Consider the following 24237-nt stretch of genomic DNA (forward strand, 5'->3'; position numbering starts at 1 on the left):
CTTTACTTTACAATATTATGAAATAATTATTATGGTTTTGTTGGTTTCATCGAGTTTCCATCTGGATAACGCTTTTTAAAAGCTTTTATTAGTTGCGGGTCGATCAAGTGAACACCGTCTACCTGATTACCTAATGTTATCCAATTAGGTTGAACATTATGTGGTCGCCCAAATAATTCAATCTTTCTTGTCCCTGGACTCATACGTTCAATAATTCCGTAAATCTCATCAGGTTTGTGACTAGTAGCTCGGACTTCAGCCACGATAACGTCGCTATCCAGTCCTCTATTGATTCTTGGATTACCTTTCATTCCGACCAAACAGTGCTCTTTACCATGATTCAACCAGTGTCCTGTTCTGCCTGTTCTTATTATCCTCTGCAATTGATTTGTTTTCACCCATATAATCTCGTCGACTCTTTCGTAACCCCATAATTGTAAACATTCTCTGCCAAGCTCCATTGCTCTTCCTGTTACCCATAAAAATAGAAGACCCTCGTCTTGAAGAGCGGGTATACCTAGCTGTCTCATTTCATCGTCGGACATAGTACCATACGGTAATTCCATGTGAATATCCCATGGTGGATCAGCCATTATCACAGCAAATTTACCCAACACGGTCATGTCGAGATAACGTAAATCACACTGTATCCATTGTGGTGGATAAAGAGTTAATTCGCTGCCTAAGGATACACTGGTAGTAGGACAAGCGACGTTACTACCATTTTTACTATCTAACGTTAAAATTTTATTCACTGTCGCGTTGTTTGTATTATCTGTATCGTTTGGTTCCTTGGGTTGAGTTGTTGGTCCATCTACTTCATAATGAACATACCTAAAAAATATGAAATTTGAATAAAAAAATCAAGGGAGATTGTCTCTAATTTTCTAAATACTCTTTAAATGCATACTTGCATGTGTCCATGTGAAAGCAGGTGTTGAGGAAACTGCAGTCACCTAAAGATTCATCTGTGTGACTTTGAATGATTTTTTTGAAGTGAAGCTTTTTGCATTTTTCTGCGAATCCTGGCCCACCATTTAATTTAACACAATCTACTCTTGTACCATGAGGACAGAATTCCATGACCTGAGCTCCTCCTTGGGATCGAAACCGTTCAGCTAATGATTTCTCCTTAGATGTTTGCTTTGATAATAAATCTAAAATTTGCTCTCCAACCTTTTTATTTTCCTTTTCCCTAATCGTGGGCATTGAAATTAGGGACATTATATCCTCTGTATTCTTTTTATCCAGTTTTGATTGCTTTTCTGCAGGTCCATAATCATTTAATTCTGATGCAGACGTTTCTGCACTTTCCGGATTTTCTGTATCGTCGGATTGAGACTGATAAGATGATTGGGATTCTGTTACAGATAACACTGTGTATCCAAAAACCTCATTCTCTGTTACCTCCTTGATTCTGAAAAAGTATTTCATTAATTTTAGTGCTCTCTGAAAAAAAGTACAAACTGATGCAGAAACTTACTAACTTAACAATATCTTGAGCTGCCAGTTTTTCTAAAATTTTATGGATATCTGTTGAAGACACATCTGCATTTAAATTTTTACGAAGCTGATCTATCAGCTCTGCAGACGTAATGGGTAAATTAGGCAATGATTCGTGCAAGATGCATAAAACATCTCTTTCATATTCACTATGATCAGCTCGCGAATGTCCAATCGAATCTAAAATAATCCAATTTTCTTTTTTACAAATATGAAACTATAAAGAATTATTAACAAATATACATAAAGTAACATTGAAAAAATCAATTTACCACCAGGAAGGGATGATTCATTTGTCAAGGTGGATGATACTGGTGTAGTAGAAGTAAGAGTAAACAATTCATGTCTCTCGCGTTTCCTTTTCTGTAATTTTTCTCTTAAGCTGTTCCTCTTTATTTTAATGGCTTGAATTTCCTCAAAGGCGTCTGACATGTCTTAAAAATATATTGAAAACAAATTTTATAAACAAATATATAACTGATAAAGAAAGTATTCATATACCACAGAATACTTTATTATATTCTGTTTACGTCAAAGCATTTTGAAGAAACTCTATTTTTGTAAGTGGAATTTTCACATTATGCTTAAATAATATATTTAATGTCTATTTTTACCAAATTGATAAATGAAAATTGATCTTGCTTTGAAGCATTGAAAACACAATGAAACATCAAACAATTACGTCGATACACATTCCAAATTTATTAGTTTAAACATAAATGAGGCTATTACAACCTTAATATAGACTAGGGATTACAATAATTTAAGTTTTTGTTGTATTTAAAAAAATATTGTTAATCCAAGGCAATAGTGTATGTATACTTCCGTTTTTCACTGTAGCGATCAAATGATAATATAAAAACATAGGGAACACCAGCTAGTAAAAATATGTTTGCACACTTTTTAGGAAAAAAATAATATAATTTCACACCTTGCGACACCAATTAAAGTAATCTAAGCTGCTTATAAATGCATACGTTTCCGTTACAAGAACACACACACAAGCCACTAAGGACTATGCAATAAAGACACTAACCTGATCATATCTAGCAACCTAACTTTAACTTTAACTAGGAGTGAGAGAAACACATGGTGGGTTCAGTGGTCAGATTCACTGGATTTACTGTACATGAAGGTGAAGCGACCGAATGTTTGATTGTCATTGATGCTAACAAGAACAGAGAAATGTCGAACACTAAGGAATTTTTTCTTTCTGTTACACAACGAATTTTTAGTAATTGGACTGCGTTGAAGGTAAGATGATTTTTGAAGGTTATAAAAATGAATTTTGTTACATTTTTTTATCTAATATTTTTCATTAGATGGCAGTTGAACATGGAATGGGTTCGAAGGATAGTGCGGTAGATTTTTGTCCTTACATGACAGAAGTAATGTATATGAATGGTAAGTCCCTACAAATTTTCAGTTTTTAGGTTATTATTGAATATTTTTGGATAGTATGTTTCGAAATGTTTGATTAGATCCTCGAAGTATAATTTAATAAAATTATATATATTTAAAAACAATTCTTTAATTAGTTTTTAATCATTTTGTAGAAAATTTAAACAGCAGTGAAATTGCTAATGAATTGGAAGATTACATGGATGAGCATTTTAATACTGAACTACAAGATAATAGTGCTACCCAGGTCGCAGAGGAGCTTTTGAGGTTCTTCCATTATTGTTGTGAGAATAATGAAAGTATGGCAACGACAGAATTTGAAAAACTACCACCACTCCAATCGTGGCTTCTTACAAGAACACCCATAAGGAGGATACAAAATTCCACAATAGTTGCAAGTGATAGTTCAGAAGATGAAGAGGAAGTGCCCCAAGATATGCAGGTGGCAGATGAGTGGATAGAAGTAAAATCTAGGCGTAATAAATAATTGCTGCAGAATATGTAAAGGGGTATCCTTGTATTTGTTTTATATAAAAGAATATACAAGCTACTGTCTTACAGTATTTATGCATTGATCTTGTAAATGCAATTTATATACTAGGATCTTGTAATCAAAATACTTATCTAAGCAGTCTTTAGACACTGGCAAATCTTATTTGGCAGTTCTATTTTTTGAATCTGTAAAGAAGAAATGATTAGATTATGATATATTTTATAAACACGCGTTTTGTAAATACACAGCAATGTTTTAACCTTTCTTATTTCGAGATAAAGGAACAGTACAGAAACCATTGAGTTCTTGTGTAACACTCTCCTTTTTTATTTCATTTATTCTCTCTTCAGGGCCTAATATGCTTAAGATTACTGGTAAGAACAATAGTCCGTGAAATAGACCAAACATTACAACACATGTGAATAACTATAACAATAAAAATTGTTGTGTAAGTAATTAAAAAATAATAATTCATGAATAAAAGTTTTAACGATACCTTAAAGAAGGTACTAAATAGATAAGCTTCACTGGAACCCAACAAAACGAATGCTAAGAATGTGCTCAAACCTCCATTGAACACAGCTGGTCCAATTATAGAAAGTGTTGCAATTGCACGTTCTGTAAAAATGATCAAAGATACAGTAATACTAAAATTTACCCTTTTGCCAATTAGTAAAAAATATAGTCATAATATGTACCTTTTTTGTTACCCTTCGTTCGGATAAACTCCAGACCAATGTGTGCTGCATAATCGACTGCCAAGCCCGCGCACAGTAAAATCATAATACTTGACGACATTTCGATAGTCAAATTTAAGAAGTACATAGAACCTAATAAATCAATGAGTGTGAAAAAAACGCAGCAAAGAACCCAAAAGGATGCCTTGATATCTCTAAGAAATATTACTATCACTACTCCAATAGTCACTATCTCAAGGCACAAGTTCCTAATTAATTCTTCTCCTATCACCTGCACAAAAAATTGTTAATTAAATATCAGAACATGAGATACTGTTTGAACCAAAATGTTGGGTACCTTGTTCGCCATCCAAGAGACATACTCGGGCGAAAATATCGCAATATAGTCAGGCTTTTGAGAAAAATTTGCAGCTTGAACTATTTCCCTGAGAGATTGCATTGCTTGTATTTGTTCAGTAGTTGTCTTGATGAGTACATGTTGTATAGGTATTTGCGATGTCTATAAGAAGAGCGAGTATTATATTGAGAAGAAGACGACCAATTTTATAATACCTATTTGTTCGTAAATACCGTTATATTATATTCTCCAAACGGTGCTCTACTGAACTTGATGTCCTTGATGAACGCTTGGCCTTCCATAGTCATGAGTAAGTATTCACTAAGAATATTATAATATTCTTCGCTACTTTCAATATCACCTGGAATAGTTGATAACTGCTAATCCTCGAACAATTGTTAATTAACATCAATTATAACCTACCTTGATTAGTAGCATTAAGCCACTTCTCATAGGCAATAAACCATGGTTCGAAGGTAGCATTATTAATGAACCGATTTGCTTTCAGACTTTCTACCAATCTGAAAAGAGAATCACGATCCTCATAATAGTCTACACCAGTCATATAAATGCCAGCCCGATTCCCATACTTGGGAAAAAATTCTTTCAGCTTGTTGTTGAATTTAATGGGATAAGAGTCCTGGTTTAAGTACCAAAGGGGATCGAAATTCTGCTCTAGCTGGAAGATAGCCCAAGTATTGATGCAGAGAAGACTGCCGGTAATCAACAGTATGACCGTTCTCACTGAGTTCTTGACCGCCCACGGACCGATGTAATTTTCGAAGATGATTTGCTGAGTGTTCCTCTGACTGCACTCATTTGGCTTCCAGTTCAATCTAGGACAGCAAAAGCAACCGTCTCTTCGAGCTTCTAGCCTCTTCTCATCGTAGACCAAGCAACTCATGAAGAAGGTCATCTCGTAGATGTACAAAAAGAGGATGCCCAGCGTGGCGAATGCATAAAAGGACCTCAGACATGGCATTACCGTCGTCACGCCGAAAGCAAACGCGATCACATTTGTGCAGGAAGTCACTGTGACTGACATGCCTTGAACAGAAGTTGTAAATCAATCGTTTGATTTAGAAGATATCTGTATGCACTGAGACTTTGACAAACGATAACATTGCAAAATCCACGGTCGATTTTCAGTGCATTTCTCACGTTTACTTTTTTAAGAATATGTTATTTATGTCATTAGAACCGAAAGCTCGATGAACCAATTGAGACCTCCTTACCCGACTGTTGCATCGCCTTAGCGAATCGGACCGGAAGATCGAGCGCCTGGTCGGCCTCCGACAGGTTGGTCAGGCTCTGCATGATCACGAACATGTTATCGACGCCTATACCGAGCAATAGAAACGGTAATATGGAATGTATCGGCCCGTAAGAGTATCCCAAGTAGTAGCACAATCCGTATGAGGATATGATTGCCTGGCCGATCACAGACACTCCCATTACTGATAAATAAATTCGTTGCTCCAGCGCGTTACATTTACCGATCATTGCCATTACATAAACCGCAATCAGGGATATCCCGCAGCACAGTACTGTTATATTGCTGTTCAGTATCTGGTGCAGGGTGTCTAAGTAACTTCGCGAGGCGATCGCATAAATCTCTACCCCCGGTGGCACGGTCACGTTCATGTGTAGAACATTATCTATGAAGGCCAGTTCCCATGCATCTGCGTTCGGGTTCGACTTCTTCAGTAACCAATTCAACATCGTCGCGTTCGCACCCCGAACTCGGCCTTTCTTAGTATAAGATACATCCGCGAGCAGGGGGCCGATGTCTAGTAGTAGATTACTATGGAGCCTGAAAAGAATCATCCAATCTTGTTACGCTTTAGCTATCGGAAACTTACTCATACGATGGCTAATCAAATATCTTTATTATTTTGAAGCTTGTTACTAGAATTATGGCATCGTAAAAGGCAAGGACTCACTTGTACTTTAACGCCTTGGTGACATCCTTTAGAATCTCTTTTTTCGACAGCGTTCGAATATCTTTGGACAAGCTAGTTTCCCAAAGCTGCACGATGGACTGGTATATGCAGCCGTCTCTGAACACTGTGTTGTTCAACTTTGAGATGACGTCCTCAGTGACACCGAGCTCTTTGATGAGATTCGTGGTGTCGTTCTTGTTGAACCAAGTCAGATATCTGCAAAGAAACCCGTTCTGTTCACCGATGCCAATCGTTTCGAGGATTCTAGCTCCGATTCGAGACCTCACCCTGCGCACACGTCCTCCCAGGTGTGATTGTTCACCTTCAATCCTTTCACGGACCGCTCGATTGTACTGATCTGCGAAGAAGAGAGCACAGTCTCGATCATTAATCCTGGAGGAGCGTCATTCACTGCCGAATATCTGTTGAGGCTGATCGAGTCTCGACTATCATGCGTGAAAGTGGAAAAGAACCTTCGCAGATTAGTATAATTCATGATCGCCTATGTACCAAACGCAGCACTTCTGGCTCCAAGACGTTGGGGGCGGTCACGATGATGGTCTCGTATCGGAACTCGTCCCGGAAGTGTGTTTTCACCCAGTCGGCGTCCTTGCGGATGACGGAATCGTCGGGGACAAAGAGTTCCACTTCGTCGACTTCCTCTTTCCAGAGTATCATCCCTGGCGCATACATGCAGTTCACGCAAAAGGAAGCCAGCAGCCATAGCCAGGGCCTCTTTCCTATACTCAGCCCAATACTAAGGAATCAAACAGATTTTTCCAAGATTTAATAAATCGATCCAGCGCTGATTAACTTCGATTTTTAGATAGGAGAGAAGAAAATTAATACCAAAGGCTTTAGGAGAGTTTGTTCACTTGTTCCAACGTTCGAAATGAACGAAGAAATGAAAGAGAGTCGTGCAACGAAGATTCATCGTTTCGTTAACTAAAGCTCTCTAAGCTTAAAGAGATCTTCGTGTACAGGAAGAGAAGGCGATGGTTTAGCATAACGTCGTGTGATGTGCAAATCAACCCAATCATCGGTACCGATCCAATTTCCATGGTAATGTTGCGGATGGATTCGCGAAGACGGGCAAGAACTCTTTGGAAACGACCGGTCGTTTCGAATTGACAGAAATTCGTCGAATTTAATTGGTCGAATAGAAAGGCCAACGACCCCTGAATGAAATAATAAGAAATCGTCGCGGGAGGAGGAATGGCGCCTAAACTGTCGGCCGTCTTATATAGACCGGTCATAATTCGTGGAACGAAAGAAGTACGGTTGATTCGGCTAATTAAGAGGGCCACGATGATCTCACCTTAAGTGGATTAAAGTGACGCGGGGCTCGAGCCCACGAAAAGTGAACGATGGTAATGTTATTACGTTCAACGAGATTTGACCCGGAGCTGATTGTCGATTGGTCTCCGAGGCACGTGGAGATAGATCAATGGGACATCGTAATTCGGCCGATTATCGGCGCGAGTCAACCCTTCGCATTTTAAACGATGACCTGTCGTTTGATTTACTCTCCAACTACCTTTCTTTCGTTGACATAGAATCAGAACGCGTTTCATGTCCTGGGAAAACAATTCTTCATCAGCAAAGACAACTATCGAATTTCATTAATACTTCTTATAATTCCGTTGCTAGTTAAGTCTCAGAGGACCAAATTAACAACTAAGAACTGGTTGTAGAAACGTTGGAGTGCAAATCACATACTTTTGAATATTAAATCGTAAAGTACAACTTCACTAAGAGATGGAGAACACAATCTTTTCGTTCGAATGGTTGCACAGTTATCGCGAAAGCTAGGCTTCGTCACAGACGGCAGTCTTCGACAATTAACGTTCACGTAGGAGATTACCATGAACCTATTATTTAACGCGATCGTTCCGGTGACAATGCAGAAAGCGAGACACCAGGCTTTCAATGACAGAAAACAACACGATCGCACTTAATTCGCTGACATCCGATCTATTTTTTCCTGTCGATGCGGCGGGTAATAATCGTACCGTGAAAAAGGATCAATACCATACGAAACTGCGGGGTTTCTTTCACTATCCAGGGAGTGGACGAACGAGACAGTTTATCGAGTCTTTTATGAAAGGTCCTTCGGATCGTTGTTCGAATGATCTTCACAGAATTCTGGTCCTTTCAGCGATCTTTGGTCTGTATCTTTTTGTTTTCCTTACCGGAAACATGGAGATGGAATACTGATGGTCGAACAATTGATGATCCAGAATTCCTTGTGCAGGATTAGAAGATTCTTTAGTGAGATCCTGCGAGCTAACTCACCGGTAGAATATGAGATCCGAGTTCAGGTGGAAGTCGAGGAGTATGTTCTTGATTCGAATCCATAACGCGGACCAGGTGCCGCTCGGTGCTTTTGCCCGTTCGATTTCCATAGTCGGCGTGCAACGCTCAGGTCGTTCTGCGACCAAATGTCCACTGACAGCGATAGCGAGCACACGGCCGGAGTGCGGCAGCATGCATGTGACCAACGGTGGAAGTAATCTGCTACAATTATATAACGTTCGCTCCGGAGGTTCGTCTGCAGGGCCGCAATGGTGATGCTACCGGAGGATGAGGAGGAGCGTATGTCACGGATCACCCCCCTATTGTCTCCTCCCGCAGGGTCAGCGGGCCCCGTGACCTCCGCGAGCCCTTCTCAGATCCATTTTGTCCCTGAAGAAACAATTTTTCGAGGTCACGTAGTTGATATATACTATAAGGTAACCTGAGGTAACTGTAGAATTTGATTGCAGAAACTGTGCAACCGATCCTAATGAATCATTTGAATCACAGTGCTGCGTCACTGAAGAAGTTAATGAGTTTTTTTTTCGTGGAGAAATGGCACTTCTTATCGTGAATCTCTCAGACCAGAATATTTTTACACATTTGGAAGTCACCTGGACGCTAAACATTTTTTTATGAAAACTGTGTAACTGATCCTTTTGAAATTTTTGAAGTATGCTGTAATATTAATGGAGAAGATAATGATATTTTGTCGATAGTGGAAGGATTGTTCGTTCTCCATTTGAAACTGAAAGTTGGACGTGACAGTGTTTTTATCATTGCTCTATTTATAGATTAAATTAATTTGTAGTGCTATTAATGTAATATTGCGAGAGTGTTAACTACGATTCTGCCAAGTTCTGAGCAAATTCGACGAGTTTCGACTAAGAATCGTCGGAAATATGGTTGCGAGTGTAAGCGTTTGCTTTCAGCGCTTATCTCATGTTACAAATAAAGCAGTTTCGTCTATACGGCACGATTAGCATAATTCTAGCATGGTAACGCAGTACCGGCGCGATGGAAATGATGCATCGGCTGAAAGAGGCGGATCGAACTTGTTTCTTCTGATCGGTCGGAGATATTTATCCTCTTGTCACCTCTTTGCTCCCCTTCTAAAAACAAAAATTCTGTTTTCACTCCACTTTGAAGTTGTACATAGTTGCACTAACAGGATGCAAATTTTGCAAAACGATTCTCATTTCTTTAAACAAATAATGAATCTAGAGCAGATAATTAAGGGGATAGCATCTGCCCCATTTTTTTATTTACCCGGCCAGGTGAATTCTGTGACAATGTCATCGCTGGGAGGAACGGATCCGTTGAAAGCCAGCGGAAACAAAATGCTTAAACTACCGTTCCACTCGCTCTTGTTTCTCGAACAGAAATCGTCCGATGACCATCGGATCGCGGTTGCATTACGATCGATCCAAGAAGATAGGCTCTAGTCTGACCCACATTCCTGTTTTCTTGGAAACCTGATGACCGCGTTGGTCCAAAACCCACCTGTTCAAGGATTTAAAAAATGTGTCATTAAATCAACGCAGGAACGCAGTTACAGTTATTAGTCCTTTATAGATTACAAGACCTTGACGAAAGGATTAATCAAAGATAGATCAGACCAGACAATGCGATGGTGCAATAGATGCTCGCGGTTCATCCAAGGAAACAAAAAAGTTTCGCAATAGGGTTATTAATTTTCTCGTAACCGGCTCGAGAGAACTTCCTCTGTAACTCGCAATTATACCGATTCCACGGTGCATAGTTATTTGAAACACGGCTCGTTCACGGACCAACAGTCTAAGAAAAAGTGATTTACGTGGCGGAATTGCGGGAGAACGATCGAACCTCGGTCGTTCTTTCACGCTTCGCCGTTTGAATGACCTGCTATTGTCTCGCTCAATGAATATTTGAAGATCTCGGCCGTTTGGAAAAATGCGCGCAACCGCAGTCTTTGTGCTCGCCTTTGGATGCGGCTTAAACGCTCTTTTCGGATGGTTCGTTGACCTCTTGCCGAAGCGCGTCACACCTTTCTCCATGAAACATTAAAATGTAAGTTAATCGGACGATGGCGATGAAAGCGGAAAACTGGAACGATATAAGTAGACTGCGGATGTTTATGTATATTTCTCGTTACACAAGCTAATGCCAACCATGACAGCCAGTTACATATAACATGTAAACGATCACTATCTTGTAGATGCTGTTGCGTTAGGCAACAATCGCCGTTTCGGTGAAGAAACTTTGATGGCTTCAGATGGCTGAGCTTCCGGTGCATTCGATAAAATCGTATTTCGACGTACAAGGAACGCCTATCGAAAACAATTTGTACAAAGACGTACGCTTGACAATGATATTAAAAACTTTTATTTTATATAAAAACAATCATTTTTCGTCCCCTGCACATCAGCATTGAAGTATTGAAGTCAAAGTCAGCGGTCCTCGTCCAGGTAACCATTGCCGCGTGGAACCGGCTTTACGATCCTGGAGAAGGTAGGGAGCACTCGGAGCGACTGCCTTTCCCATCATCCGTGGATCTTCAGTATTCCTGGTTCCAGTCGGACCGATGGTCGGTTCTCTCTTCCGTGTAGTTTATCATCAATTCGCGGTCATTAATTCGTAATTAAAACACGTGCTGGACATCGGTGCTCGGTCTACCTGGACGAAGAAACCTGGACGTAAGTAAAGCGTCAATACGATTCCTTCTTATACTCATTTTTCAATAGCGATTCAATCGAATGAATTGTTTCAAAACAAATTGATATTATCAAAATGTCACTTTTGCAACAATAACAACGTTTGTTATTTGAATATTTCCAACTATTAATCAGGCTGTCGATGAATCGTTGTTACACTTAACACTGTGGCCCGGTTCAAGAAGATTCAATCGAGTTAAGTAGGAAGCGGCAATTAAAATGCTGCCCTGCTCTGATGTCGTTTTTCTTCAGGATTTATTCGCTAATTGCATGCCGCCACGGTGCTGTCGTTTTAGTAATTGCTGCGTTCATATTCTTCTCTTGTTTCAGCGTGTTCCTATGAACGATTCCGATCGTTCGCGATCTATCGCTGAAACATGAGGAGCCACGATTCAATCTGACCGCGGTTTCCTTGAGACATTTGAATTGCGAGATTCGCGAACAATTCCACAACTCGGGGCCGGAAACATAAATGTCCGTCGAATTTCGGCCAATCGTTGAATTCTTAATGGATTAACGGGTTTTAGAAAGTTCTGCGACCGACTGCGTTGCTCGAGCAACTATTTGTCAAGCGTTTTACACGAAATGGTGAAATTTTCGTATTTGGAACGTGAATGATTATCGACGATCTTCGCTCATTAATGCTGGAAGATGCTCCATCGGATCGAGAAAGTTGTTCCTTTTGCTTTTAAAGGGTTACGCTTTTCTTTCTTCTCGTGTACAGCTTCCGTCGATTTAGAACAATACTGTCGAATTTGAGGATTTCGAGATGCGACGAGAATTCGAAATTGGCAAATTCGATGACGTTGGTGGTCCTGTTTATTTCCTACCGAATTTACATATCGCTTTCAGCGGTCAAAACCAAAAAGAATGTTCGGAACGACCGTGAACTCATGCTGGAACAGTATCGCGCACGTGGGCCGACTTTTAAGCAGGGCCACTCTCTCCGGACGACTTTTTCCAGCGTTTTAATGGCTTCGATACTTTTCTCTTCGATGATTCATCGAATCATGCACTCCCGGAGGATCATAGGTGACTTTCGAGCGCTATGAATGCTCTATGTGAATAGACGTCTAATCGAATTGCTATTACGGCTAACAATCTTGTGAACATTTTCCCTCGTTTCTCCTTACTTTCTTCTGTTCGTTTGTTAACCCGGTGTTACTTTAAGCTACGATATTTGCCGCGTGTATTCCTTCTGCTTTATCATTTTTTACAACACGCAAGCAACGTCCTTCGAAATCTCAAAATCGTATACGGATTCTATTCGAAATCTTGCACATTACAATTCCAAATTGAACCGTCGTGTATGAGTAACAAAATCTACGGAGACGAACCTTCTTTAATGTCTCGATTCATAATTTTCCTTCATCTCTGTGGCCGGAAACGCAAATGCTCGATTATTCAAATGCCATGATTTATTTATAATCTCGCGTGAAAGATTCAGAGCGCGGTCGTAACAATGGCACAATCTCGGAATTCTCCATATCCTGGATGAAACGACCCGAATGCACCGGGCGAGCCTGCCTTTTTTTCTATCGGGGAACGATTGATGGCGTTTCCGTGTTAGTGTAACTGCGTTCACCTTGACCGAAGAAAGTGTTACGCTGGCTCTTAGAGCGACGCCTCCCGATTCATGAGCACGCCGCGCCGACTGGCACGCGAGCGTTGCGTTTTACGAGCAGTTATTCATTTGGCTCTGTCGTGCACGGTACACTACATTCCTGTGGATACATTATCCTTCCGTCGTCAATCAAAATCGCAGATCGGTACACGCGGTAATCATTCATGGACTAAGAACCTGTCTATGCAATAAAATTGTTGAACAGGTAACTGTCGACGTAAATCTCGTCGTTACTAATTACAGAATGATGACAGACTGTAATGTTTGAAGCAAGTAGCATCCAATTCCGATGGATAGTGCCCAGAAAAAGTTGCATCCTATTTGATTAATGTAACGATTCGTGCTAGTTTGCAATAAATTGCATTGTTTAATGTGTACTCGATAATAAACTAATATAGTTAGTTAAAATCGTGTATATTGTATTCGAGACTTTGTTATATCAATCCAGCATCTGGCTCGTGTTGGCTGCTCTAATCTCTGCGTGGAAAATCAATTAGCCTTGACTCCAGCGTGCTCAGATTTTATAGATGATTCATATTTTAAAAGAAAAGACATGTAGTGAGAAGTGTTCCGGTCGACCGGGACAATTTGGATCTTGTCCTTGATTAGCAAAGTCGGACGACTCGAGAGCTTTTACCAAGAGTCTAGCCAAACAGCTTGTCGCGCCTCTATGCTAATGATTCGGTAAACATTGTTCAGCGACCGTTTCTGCACAAAGGCTTTCGTTTCCCATCCGGGACCAGTAGCGTCGTAAGTGGAACGGTGCGAGAAATGCGTCGAGGCGCAGTCGGCATTGGTTGTTCGAGAGTTGTTCTAATTATGGGAATCATCTGCAAAATTACAATTAACGTAACGGCAGCGCACGTCCAGTCTGTTCTAAGCGAAACTCGGCCTCCATCCTGCACGAAAATGCAAACATCGGATTTGCTGGACTTTCTAAACCTTTCTTGTCGGCTTGTTTCCGTGTACCAGGTTATTAATTCTGAAAAATTCAATTATAGATATCAATTTCTCAACAGCTTGAAACCGTGCGAACTTTCGCGAAAGCCTCATAAATTGTATGCAAATAAAAGTGTCTTAGGTGTGACCGCGAGTTTGCCATTGTTTCCAGCAACATGAGCTCGAGGATAATCCTGCTGGTGTTGGCGATGGGGTTGACGAACGGTCAGCTGAACTTCGAAGGTAACCCGTTGACCGAGAACACGGAGTACACCGCCGAAGAGTCGCGATTCTCGGAAAGAACTGCGAGGCAACAGGAAACCACAGCGAACGTGACATCGCTGCCAGAGCTGCGTTCTCAGAAGCTGTATCCAATCATGGAGGACGCTATAAACATCTCGAAAAACCTGGAAGCAAAGTCTTCAGTCAACGCATACTCGAACGAACCTGATCTGAGACATTCACCAAGTCCTCAATATCATCTCATCACGGATCAACCCGAGGTGGTGCACACCCCCCGTCAACTATCTCCTAGTGTCTACAATCGTGGAAGCATCACCATAAGCCCGGTGGATTATTCCGTGAACGTTCCTGAGCTGGGACAACCATCGAGTCCTCAGCATCTTATCACGGTGCAGCCTGATGTGGTGCAGACATCTCGTCAGCTATCCGCAAGCGCCTACAATCGAGGAAATGAAGTCACAAACCATGCAGAGGTTGCTCTGAATTCGTTTCTGAACTCAAAGACGCCAGAAGAGTCTCGACTGTCTCTGGACAGCTACCTGCAGAGCCAGACAGGCTCTGCGAGTGTCGCAAAAGATCAATTAGACCAACAGACGGTACCGTTGTCTAATCAAGCGCAATTAGTGCGACAGACGCCACCGATTGCGGCTCAAGTTAATCAACCGGCTACGGGGCTGACTTCCCCTGTGAATCAACACCTGACGGCACAGCTTATGCAACAACGGCAACCGATGTACGCTTTCCCCATTAATCAGAGGCAACCTTTCAACGAACAGCTCTACAATGTGCCTGCAAACCCACAAGATCCGCGTGCACCTGTTCCGCCGGCCGCGATTGCTACAGGCTTGCCGCAGCAGACTCTGCAGGCACCTTACGCGCAGGGGATACAAGCCAGGAACGATATTTTCTATCCGCCCGGATGGCATCAGCGTATGAGAAGAATTCGTGGGAGACCGTTACCGTATGTGCAGTCCAGAGGGGGGCCGGGATTCTACAATGCACCTGCTGTCCCAGGTGAGATTCCAGTCGAAAGTCGCATCTTCCATAGACAGTAGTGAATCGTGTTTTGCAACATGATTCAGTGAATCTCCTGCTGGCGCTAACGATCGTGTGAAAGCGTTATATAAGCATGATATAATGATCTCCACACGGATCTAGTACGATTTATTTGTCCTGGAACTACTGGTGCGATTCGTGGGATATCGTGCTCTAATGAGAAAGACCATATAAAGTTCCTTGACATCTTCGATTTCAGCGGTTCCAGGACAACCAGCGATTTTATTAAGAATTACTTCATTTTTTCTACAGGTCCTTTCAAGACGAAGTCTCCGCCAGTGGAGGTGATCTATACGAAACCTCCAGGCTACAACCATGGTCCCCCAGTTCTCAATAGTCCCCCAGTTCTTAATAGTCCCCCAGTTCTCAATAATCCCCCAGTACCTTACGAAGATGCTAGTAACTGGTTTCCCGAAGCGAATCATCCTCCACCTGCCAAAGACGTCTACTATTCCCAGCTTTACGCTCAATCCTACGATCCTTACTATTACAATTACATCGCCAAGACTGGCAAGATCAAGCCCCATCTCTACGGAAAACTGGGTCATTATGAAGACGACGGCGGTGGAATTTGGGCCGAACTGTACAGAGGCTTCAAGAAGCACGGCTTGAAGAATATCATGACGCCGACGTTCCTGCTAGGCATGACTCTTCCGGTGGTCACGCTAATGCTCACGGCGTTAGTCCAAAAGAGGTCCTTCTCTTCCAGGTCGGACTCTAGGGAGTTTTCCAATGAGGAGACAATCCAAGAGTATCTGGACCAGCTAAGGGCAGCTGTCGAGTGCTACGAAAGGAAGAGAAAAAGGAGAGATACCAGCTACGAAGGCTGCTGAAACATAAGACATTTTCATTCTGAAAGTTCTCGCAGTTACAGTCGTCCATTTCGAGCAATCGTCGCTGTCTTGATAGTGGACACTTCTCCGTAATATTCAAGAAGTACAGATGCTTTAGAATCCAAGAAAATCTTATCGGAGGTTATTGTCAATGTACTCCCGACTCGGAGTAGAAGAAGCGGAAATGCTGCTATGATTGAACATTGTGGAAATTGGACGACTTGAAACGCGGTGGCTTGCAAGGCGACCCTACAGTTTCACTAATTTATCAAACAAAGGACTCTTTCTAGGAGTACAAGCGATTGGAGCGTTCGAAACGGTCGAGAGAAGTTTGAGACAGGCCTGAAGAGTCTGTCGAGCACGCGTGGGTGGAGATTGTCTCTGAGGGTACTGTACACAAATAGAGCAAGACCATTGCCCCGTCTCTCTCGACCGGCACGATTTGCTCCCGGTTAGGTGTTTTGTATATACCGCGTGTAAAATAATAACAGTGTCGTGTACTCGCGAAACTCCGGAGAAACTGTGGTGCTTTTTCATTAGACGGGTGTATCGCGTGTATGCGACAAATGTATCGTTAGATCATTCATGGGAGAAGGCGACAGTGAAACGTTTCTACGTGAGAAGCGAACGTTCGTGGGTCAATTATCCCTGACCCTGTTCACGTCCACGTGCCGTCGCGCCAATCCTGCTGAACACTGGCTTCAATTCCTTTCAATTCTCGGCTGTATTGGCGTTTCCTTGTTCATTCATGGTACTTTTTTCACTTTTCTGCCAGGTTAATTGACGGATAGGACCAACAATGGCAATATATTTATTTGGAATTTTTCACCTAAAAAATGAGTGGCATGAATGAGAGTTTTTAATAATTCCAGTTTTCTTTTGAGATCTCCTCAACTTTTTGAATAGTTCGTCAGGAAAAATATGATTCACCCAGACAGCGGACGGCGACCCAGATTCACGCGTTTTGCGCGACGAACCCTGAATTCCAAATTAGAAATGACATCCGCGATTCACTGCACCGTTCGTAACCCATGTGCATCGTGAATCGTGACACAGAAATGGATAACCGGTTTAGGCGTGCACTATCAGTAATTCCCGACATTGGTTTAGTTAATAATTACGCGACCTGCTTGAGAAACTGGTCCAGATGACTTAATTTTCTTGCTTATCTTCTATGTCATCTCTTACGCCCGATATCGGTCGAAAGGCTTTCGTTACAATTCTTTATGTAAGTTTAATTTAAGGGGCTGAATTATAGACATGGATAGGGTAGTCAACCGGGGGAATACGGAAACTGGGAATGTTCCGAATGATCCTGGTGCGGTGACGCAACATTCAAGAACACGATGTTGATTAGTGCTGCGGCGATAAGGTCAATTACGATAACCTGACCATTAATGAGCCTATCGTGAATCAAGCGTGACGGTTAACATGCGACCAACTCTCAGAGTTTTCAACCTAGATGACCAATCAAAAATTCGAAAATCCAGGGCAAGATTTTTTTTGGTCATTAAAATTGTTCTATTCTACTCTCTATCCAATGAAGACGTCGACTGATCTATCGTTGCTTTTATTTGTGACCCTTCCTGGATTCTTTTAAGCTACGGGAAAATTGCGGGAGCGTTTCTTCGAGAAAGAACCGGTTCCTTGAGACGACTTGCACTTTAGACGCCACATCGGAAGTTCGCGAGATTCTCCTTCCATCCGCGTCTGAAACAGTGTTCTTTTTAGCCTCGATTTAAAAGGATCTGATTGTAATGAACAGAACGAGTCAAGTTGAAGTAAATCAGAGCTAGAAACTCGGAATTTCCCAGGAGTCGCAAGGTGACTTCGACAGATTCAATCAAGCGAAAGATGTGGAAAATATCCATAGTCCGAATGGAAATATGAATTCATTCGCTCGCGAACCCCGACGAACAGATTATAATTGAATTATCCGATCGAACGATTGACGGCTTCATTCGCGCGCCATGGGACCCAGACGCAGTCTATGCTTCGCCGTAACAAGCGGCAATTATTAGTTTCAACTCAGCCCCTTGGGGGTCGTTCAAATGTCTAAGGTCAGCATGATATTCGGGGCACTGGCTCTACAGAAGAACCAATTACTCGAAATATTGCTTGCAATACACTTCATAAGTTAGAGTGAACTTATGTTCTTCTTGACGGCGACTTATACGTTTTTCCAATAAATGCATTCGTTTTACTGAACTTTAGCATGCGATAAACCCAAGCTGCACCAGAAGAGGCACTGAAAATCGAATAACAAATTAACGAAAAATATATGTCGTGTATTTCGTTGCTTCTAGTTTCTACAAATACAACTTATTGCTGCGATTGCTAGAGAGCGGGATGTCGAGAAAACAAGCATGTCGCACATTACTACTCGGCGTTTTCTGTAACTATTCACCTCGTCATTAAGTTCAAAAGAAATGATTGCTCGTTCGAATGGATTTCCTTTCGGTCATCATTCTCGACAAAATTCGAAACACTTCGCGCAAAGCAATTAACTCTTTTTGTAAGGGACATTTCGAAGGGACTCGATTTGCTGACTATTTGAAAGAAGAAACTGAATGCAATTTAAATCAGTGTCAGCTTACTAATCAAACGTTTAAACGATTTCTATTTCTTTTTCCTTAACACGAAGCTTTACGAAAACGCGAGGACCATTGTTCTACGACACTAGAAGCACGGAACACTTCAAAGTGACATAAAATCATGGAGCTAAAGCAATTACGCGAAAGCATTTCAAATTGGTCGCTCTTACCGGTTCAATGCTTCCAGTACTGACATATCGTGTATCTTTTCGCCAGCAATAATCGAATTTTGCCTGTTTATGATCCTCGCGTGCTGCAAAGGTCCAGCAATGATTTGTGCGTCGCTTAGCTAGACTAGACTAGACTATACAGATTCGTTACGAACGATTAACAGAATGGTTTCGAGTCTCTTCGCGTGTGTCTTCTCCGCTGATATGTGCGTGTCATTTAATAATTCTGGCTTTCCTCAGCCAGTTGCTTTCCAAGGATCTTTTTGGTAAACAATGAAAAGATCAGGAAAGAGTCCTTGGCGTAGCCTGTGGCTTCCATAGAGGAGGTGGAGGTGCTAAGAATCAAATGAACAAACGACACAGTTTACTAAAATAGATTCTAATTTGCTCCAGAAAAGTCACAGGTACCTTACGGACAAGACTCCTACGAAATCATTTCGCGATACACGTACCTACACAGGATCAGCCACTTGGAGGAGAACACGTGGCTACCATCGTTCAGGGTCAATTAGGGTTGTACGGAAGGAAGGACAAAGTTGGATCTTGGAGGAGATTAGATCTGAAGAAGTAAGAATAAAAATTAATTGGATTGAATGGAAATATCGCCGCGTTGTTACAAGATAGAGTTTTCTCGAGGATGCCTAAATTCGCTCTGAAAATCTCTTACACGGAACTATAGTTTACAAGAGAGACATTTAAACGTTTAAGTGGCTCACCATGTACATAATATATATAACATTCGTATTGCTTTAAACTAGCAATACTCTACATGTATAAGTAACTAATCTTATAATTGTCCTTCGCTATTCGTGGAGTTACTAGATTCACAGTACCGCATCCCTATTATCGAGGACCAACGATTTCTCCAAGATTGATTCGATCCATAGGTACCGAGTGAAAACTGTGCTGCTTCTAAAGATGTGTTCCGTCATCGCTAATCAGTGAAGTTAGAGCAAGAACAAACTAATTTGTTCGATTCCGGCAAAACTGTTCCTACCTCAGACTCTACTGCTCCGTGTCTTTTTCTTTAATTGACAGTGGTGCGACAGATATACATAAGTACAGCTTAAGCAGGACTAGTTGTTCAAGTCCTGATATTGATCTTTTGAAATAAACTGAAGGACACAGTTCGAACTCGGCAACCTCAAAGAGAGTCAGCCATGATTCCCTCGTTTCTCCCTGACTCGTTAAAGTTAACGCAAATCACGGACTAGTTCTGCAAGCGGTTGACGATTTGATTTTGCTGTGCGGCGGTCAGTCTTCGTCTCAACGGACATCTGGATCGCTTCTCTATCTGTCGGCAGCCGGATAGGCTGTGTGCGTTTTCAATGTCTTGTACAATATATAGTTTCGTGTGTGCGTCCAGATAATTGTGTTCCACTACTTCCTCCACTGTTCCGTTGACAAAGAAAGATTTTGTGGCTGACCGTTCGCGGTTTTACATCGTCCACGCCGACACGTGTTTCGTGATCGCTGGCAGACGGTGGAAACTGTCTTGTAGGACTAGATCAGATTTAATGTACAACGCGGTATTTGGCGAAGAACGCTCAAAACGATGGATCATGGATCACGCGCAGATAGTTGAACACTGATGGAATCATGGATCATTCAGCCCTCATCTGCGATTACAGTTTACCGAACAATAAAAACAAGTAAACAGTAACTGGCATTTAACGTGATCATCGTCGTCGATAGCGTGATCAAATTATAAATCGGCATGGATGAAAACGGGATGTCAAAATCGATGAACGCAACGATTAATCTATAACATGGTAAAAGTTCAACTAAGAATTGCCTATACATGTAGCGGACGCTCAATCAGCAGCTGTATTAAAGGATTTCGGGACGCAGCTACATACTTTTAAATTTATTCACAAAATTATCCATTCGAAATATGTGGTAAATAAGGGATGTTTAAACGGATATTTGTACAGCAGCTACTTATCGAGCGCCTACTGGTATATACATAACTATTTGAACATACATTCAAATATAATACTCTTGAACGTAAATCATAGAGATAAATATACATAAAGATCCGCGATACATCTAAGACCATTCTTTAGTTTCATCTGGTGTGCTAGCCGTACGATTACAATGATAACATTCTTCAATAAAAGGAAGAAATGTCGAAAAACGATCCGTAAAGGAAAAAAGAAAAATATGTATATCGTAGCTATCTGTCGCTGCCTCCTATCCTCCTATCAATCTTGCTATATGGCTTCAGAACACTGCTAAACAAAAGTGTGTATAATACTTACGTTAGCGAAGTCAATCTACATTGTTTCTTTGTTTCTTAACCGATGTGAGGATCTGAACACTCCAAGGCTAAATTACGTCCTATGTACACAATCTTCAGTCAAATTTCTCCTCTTTGAATGCGAGATTGATAGCTTCGCCAACGTCTTTTACTACGAATGCGGGTTTACATAAGCTGTCGTCAACTGGTAAGAAATCCCTAGGACAGTGATCCGCTACATAGCTAGAATCTCGTCGGTGAACTCCGGTTTCAACTAAAATACTGATACAAGCTTTCGCGCTGGGCAGCTCTACATCCCTACCAAGTAGCTTCTGAAGTTTCTGAGGTGCGAGAGCATCCTTCATTCCGTAACGGGACAGATACTTATCATACAAATTTGCACCAAAAATGTCAGTGTTGATGTTGTCACTGAAAAAGAATATATACAGTTTAGTGTCAGGTGGAACATTCATTTTAGTTAGTTGTTTTCAAATAGATGATTTACCCGATAGCGTATATCGTGTCAACATTATGACTTATTCCAATACTCTCAGCATGCTCCCGGAGCATATGATTTGCGTGATAGTAAGTAACTTGGGAAGGCTTCCCGACTAGAGCAGAATAGATCATGTCTTTCCCTGTGATTTTCTTGTAAAGCGATTCCAGACATAACAGGAAGGCGCCGTGCCCGTATCTGGGAATCAATGCTTCAGATACCCACAACAGATCCATGTTACATGCCAAAACTGGAATGTTAGGATAAGGAATTTTATCCGGCATGGAAGTAGGCATGCCATTAGTCAACAACAAGTCCACCATCAATTGTAATGGAGTTTCCCAAGAAATTGGTTCGCTGAACAACACAATACCCTCAATGGCAGTAAAGTTTGGATCTACAGGACCACATAGTGGATTTCTCTTTTTCATGTTCACATAGTCCAGGGATGGGAAATTTTTTACTAATTCTTCAATAGTTATGGTATTATGAAAACCCAACTCTTGGGCTATTTCTCTAATTGGACCTTGACCAGATATTAAGACACGTTTATTGTGATACTGTTGGAATAATCTTAATGGTGAATGTGCCATCACCACTTGTGACTCTTTTACTTCAAACCCTATCCATTTGGATAGATCTGCTGCCTTTTGGCTACGTAAGGCATTTCCACTGTTGGTGACGAATACAGTTGGTACACAAAACTTTCCATCTTTTCCTTGGAGTCGTTTGAAGGCCTCTGGTACAGGCGGTAATACGTTTTTACCACGTACTATCACACCGTCTATATCGAACAATAAACCAAACTTTGGTTTTAAACTTAAATGCTGGAAATAAGAAGAAGAGGATGTTAGCAAAATTTTGCAAAATTTGTTCTTTTATGAACTATGACAAAGTTGTTACTAAATAGCACATCTACTTGTTAAAGTAGACTGATATTCTTTGGAGTTATGCAGCTACTTCATATTTTTGGAGCAAGTCATTAAAAATGTCTCACAGACCTTGAGACAGGATATAAAAATATACTTGACTCGGATACTATGCAGTATATTTTTATACCAGTACCTATTGTAATGAGACAGAAACTTTGCATCACTTGTTTTTCAATGTTGTAAAAACAAAATAGTCCGTGGCATATACTCGCATAATTTAAAACTGAATTTAATTTAGATATTACGTTGTCATGGCATCGACAGTAAACTTGAATTTTTAATCGACTACATTCCGAACAGGCTCCTAAAGAAGATGAATAAAGACTTCCTAAGGCCTCTATCAAACGACGAATTGTGTTTTATAGATCATACATAATACGAACATTATTACTCTTGATCTCGTTCGATTTTTTGATGTTTTCGTAGCAAATCCTTGTAAATATGTCAACAACAGATTCAAGTCATAAACAAAAGAAGGCATGCATGACGGATCCACCTTAAAGTGCAGAAGCCAGAATCAAACATAACAATGATGGCACACGAAATATGACTCACTCTGACAACTGTAAACCTCGCGATGTCTGGTCGTAGCAGTATCTTCATAATTGCCATTTCGCCAGTAATAAAAAACGAACAAAGACCCGATTACGATATCTTAATACTATTGTCTCTGCTCAAAAGCTACTTCTCGCAGATTGATTATGCATAATGCGACGTTTTGAGGTTATAGTGACCTACAGAAATTGCATATGATAGTTATTTTTCCCACGTGCCGTAAGAGGACACAGTGCACAGTAAACGATACGACTGACGTTGCGCTGTCACATGTTTGGTACATAGGTACATGACGCTGTTTTTGGAATTTATCAGTAGGAAGGGGTTGTACGATTGAAAACGATTAAAGTTTTTAAAGATGAATATATGTCATTAAGAAGAAAATTTAAATATTTTCTAAAAAATTGAAAAACAAAAATGAAATTTGAAATATGCTAATAGCGAAAGTATTATTAGATACTTCGTTAAAACGTAAATACAAGTACCGTTTTAAATACATGTGTTGACAATTTAATAAAATTTACATAAGCATGTCACTGTTTGAATAAGATAGTTCTTTTTCAGTAGTGAAACATGAAATACATATATGTACAATAGACAAATCACAAGTTCGTAATCCGCTCTTGTAAATATCAGTAATGATTACCTTGGAATATCCATGAATTACAATAATCGATATAATAAAGAATTACAACATCAATACAATCGCTAGAAAATATTACAGAAATGGCTCCTACTCTTATACACTTTTCTTGTTTCCAAGGCTGGGAACATTTTACAACAATAGCCATCAACAATCAAGAACAATATCCAAGAAAATAATTTAAGAACAATAGCCATCAAATTCTATGTGTGCTGTATACATGAATAGGAAATCTAGCTGACTTACTTTGCTATGCCTACTACTTCATTCTTTCCCGCGCATTCGTTCGGTTGGCGCGCCATCTGAAGCACGCGTCGTGAATTTCTATTTGTAAAGGAGCTTCAACTTTCAAATAAATGAAATCTGTTGTATCCTGCGTATTTACAAAAGCTCGGTTAATCGATGCAATTTTCGATTTGCAATGAGTTGTAGATCGAAAGAAACTTCGATCGTTTTATAACTAAGTCGTAATCGATAATTACATAGAGCTAATGGCTGCGCCGTAGTGTTGGGGTAAAATGGATTTTTTAAATAGTAAATAGACGCGAAA

General features: G+C 40.7%; 5 protein-coding genes across 9 annotated transcripts; 2 read left to right on the forward strand and 3 right to left on the reverse strand.

Annotated features, from left to right (window-relative positions):
• Positions 1–17: 17 nt before the first annotated feature.
• Positions 18–2528, reverse strand: Mettl3 (methyltransferase like 3). Of its 4 annotated transcripts, none has more exons than XM_078191899.1 (5): positions 2435–2528; positions 1776–1937; positions 1488–1683; positions 911–1417; positions 18–834 (listed from the first exon to the last, which is right to left on the reverse strand). In XM_078191899.1, the coding sequence occupies exons 2-5, from the start codon at positions 1933–1935 to the stop codon at positions 30–32; spliced, it is 1668 nt and encodes a 555-aa protein (XP_078048025.1). In that variant the 5' UTR covers positions 1936–1937; positions 2435–2528; the 3' UTR covers positions 18–29. The 4 variants fall into 4 exon arrangements, with proteins under 4 accessions (XP_078048025.1, XP_078048021.1, XP_078048024.1 ...); XM_078191895.1 differs by lacking the exon at positions 2435–2528 and adding an exon at positions 2326–2432; XM_078191898.1 differs by lacking the exon at positions 2435–2528 and adding an exon at positions 2239–2380.
• Positions 2527–3391, forward strand: LOC144475718 (uncharacterized). The gene is made up of 3 exons (XM_078191903.1): positions 2527–2757; positions 2826–2907; positions 3060–3391. The coding sequence occupies exons 1-3, from the start codon at positions 2593–2595 to the stop codon at positions 3389–3391; spliced, it is 579 nt and encodes a 192-aa protein (XP_078048029.1). The 5' UTR covers positions 2527–2592.
• Positions 3392–3453: 62 nt separating this feature from the next.
• Positions 3454–8982, reverse strand: LOC144475714 (patched domain-containing protein 3). The gene is made up of 12 exons (XM_078191894.1): positions 8671–8982; positions 6886–7132; positions 6663–6733; positions 6376–6591; positions 5668–6245; positions 4856–5479; positions 4666–4793; positions 4433–4594; positions 4096–4366; positions 3894–4015; positions 3658–3823; positions 3454–3582 (listed from the first exon to the last, which is right to left on the reverse strand). The coding sequence occupies exons 1-12, from the start codon at positions 8862–8864 to the stop codon at positions 3557–3559; spliced, it is 2805 nt and encodes a 934-aa protein (XP_078048020.1). The 5' UTR covers positions 8865–8982; the 3' UTR covers positions 3454–3556.
• A 4016-nt stretch (positions 8983–12998) lies between these two features.
• On the forward strand, positions 12999–18228 carry LOC144476117 (uncharacterized). 2 transcript variants are annotated; one of them, XM_078192721.1, is made up of 3 exons: positions 12999–13192; positions 14099–15183; positions 15478–18228. In XM_078192721.1, exons 2-3 carry the CDS (start codon positions 14103–14105, stop codon positions 16056–16058), a joined length of 1662 nt encoding a protein of 553 aa, XP_078048847.1. In that variant the 5' UTR covers positions 12999–13192; positions 14099–14102; the 3' UTR covers positions 16059–18228. The 2 variants fall into 2 exon arrangements, with proteins under 2 accessions (XP_078048847.1, XP_078048848.1); XM_078192722.1 differs by lacking the exon at positions 12999–13192 and having other exon boundaries at positions 14050–15183.
• A 97-nt stretch (positions 18229–18325) lies between these two features.
• Positions 18326–23278, reverse strand: LOC144476118 (haloacid dehalogenase-like hydrolase domain-containing 5). The gene is made up of 3 exons (XM_078192723.1): positions 23045–23278; positions 21567–22384; positions 18326–21490 (listed from the first exon to the last, which is right to left on the reverse strand). Exons 1-3 carry the CDS (start codon positions 23099–23101, stop codon positions 21178–21180), a joined length of 1188 nt encoding a protein of 395 aa, XP_078048849.1. The 5' UTR covers positions 23102–23278; the 3' UTR covers positions 18326–21177.
• Between the last annotated feature and the right edge of the window lie 959 nt (positions 23279–24237).

This window comes from Augochlora pura, chromosome 10 (genome assembly GCF_028453695.1).
Source record: "Augochlora pura isolate Apur16 chromosome 10, APUR_v2.2.1, whole genome shotgun sequence".
NCBI lineage: Eukaryota > Metazoa > Arthropoda > Insecta > Hymenoptera > Halictidae > Augochlora > Augochlora pura.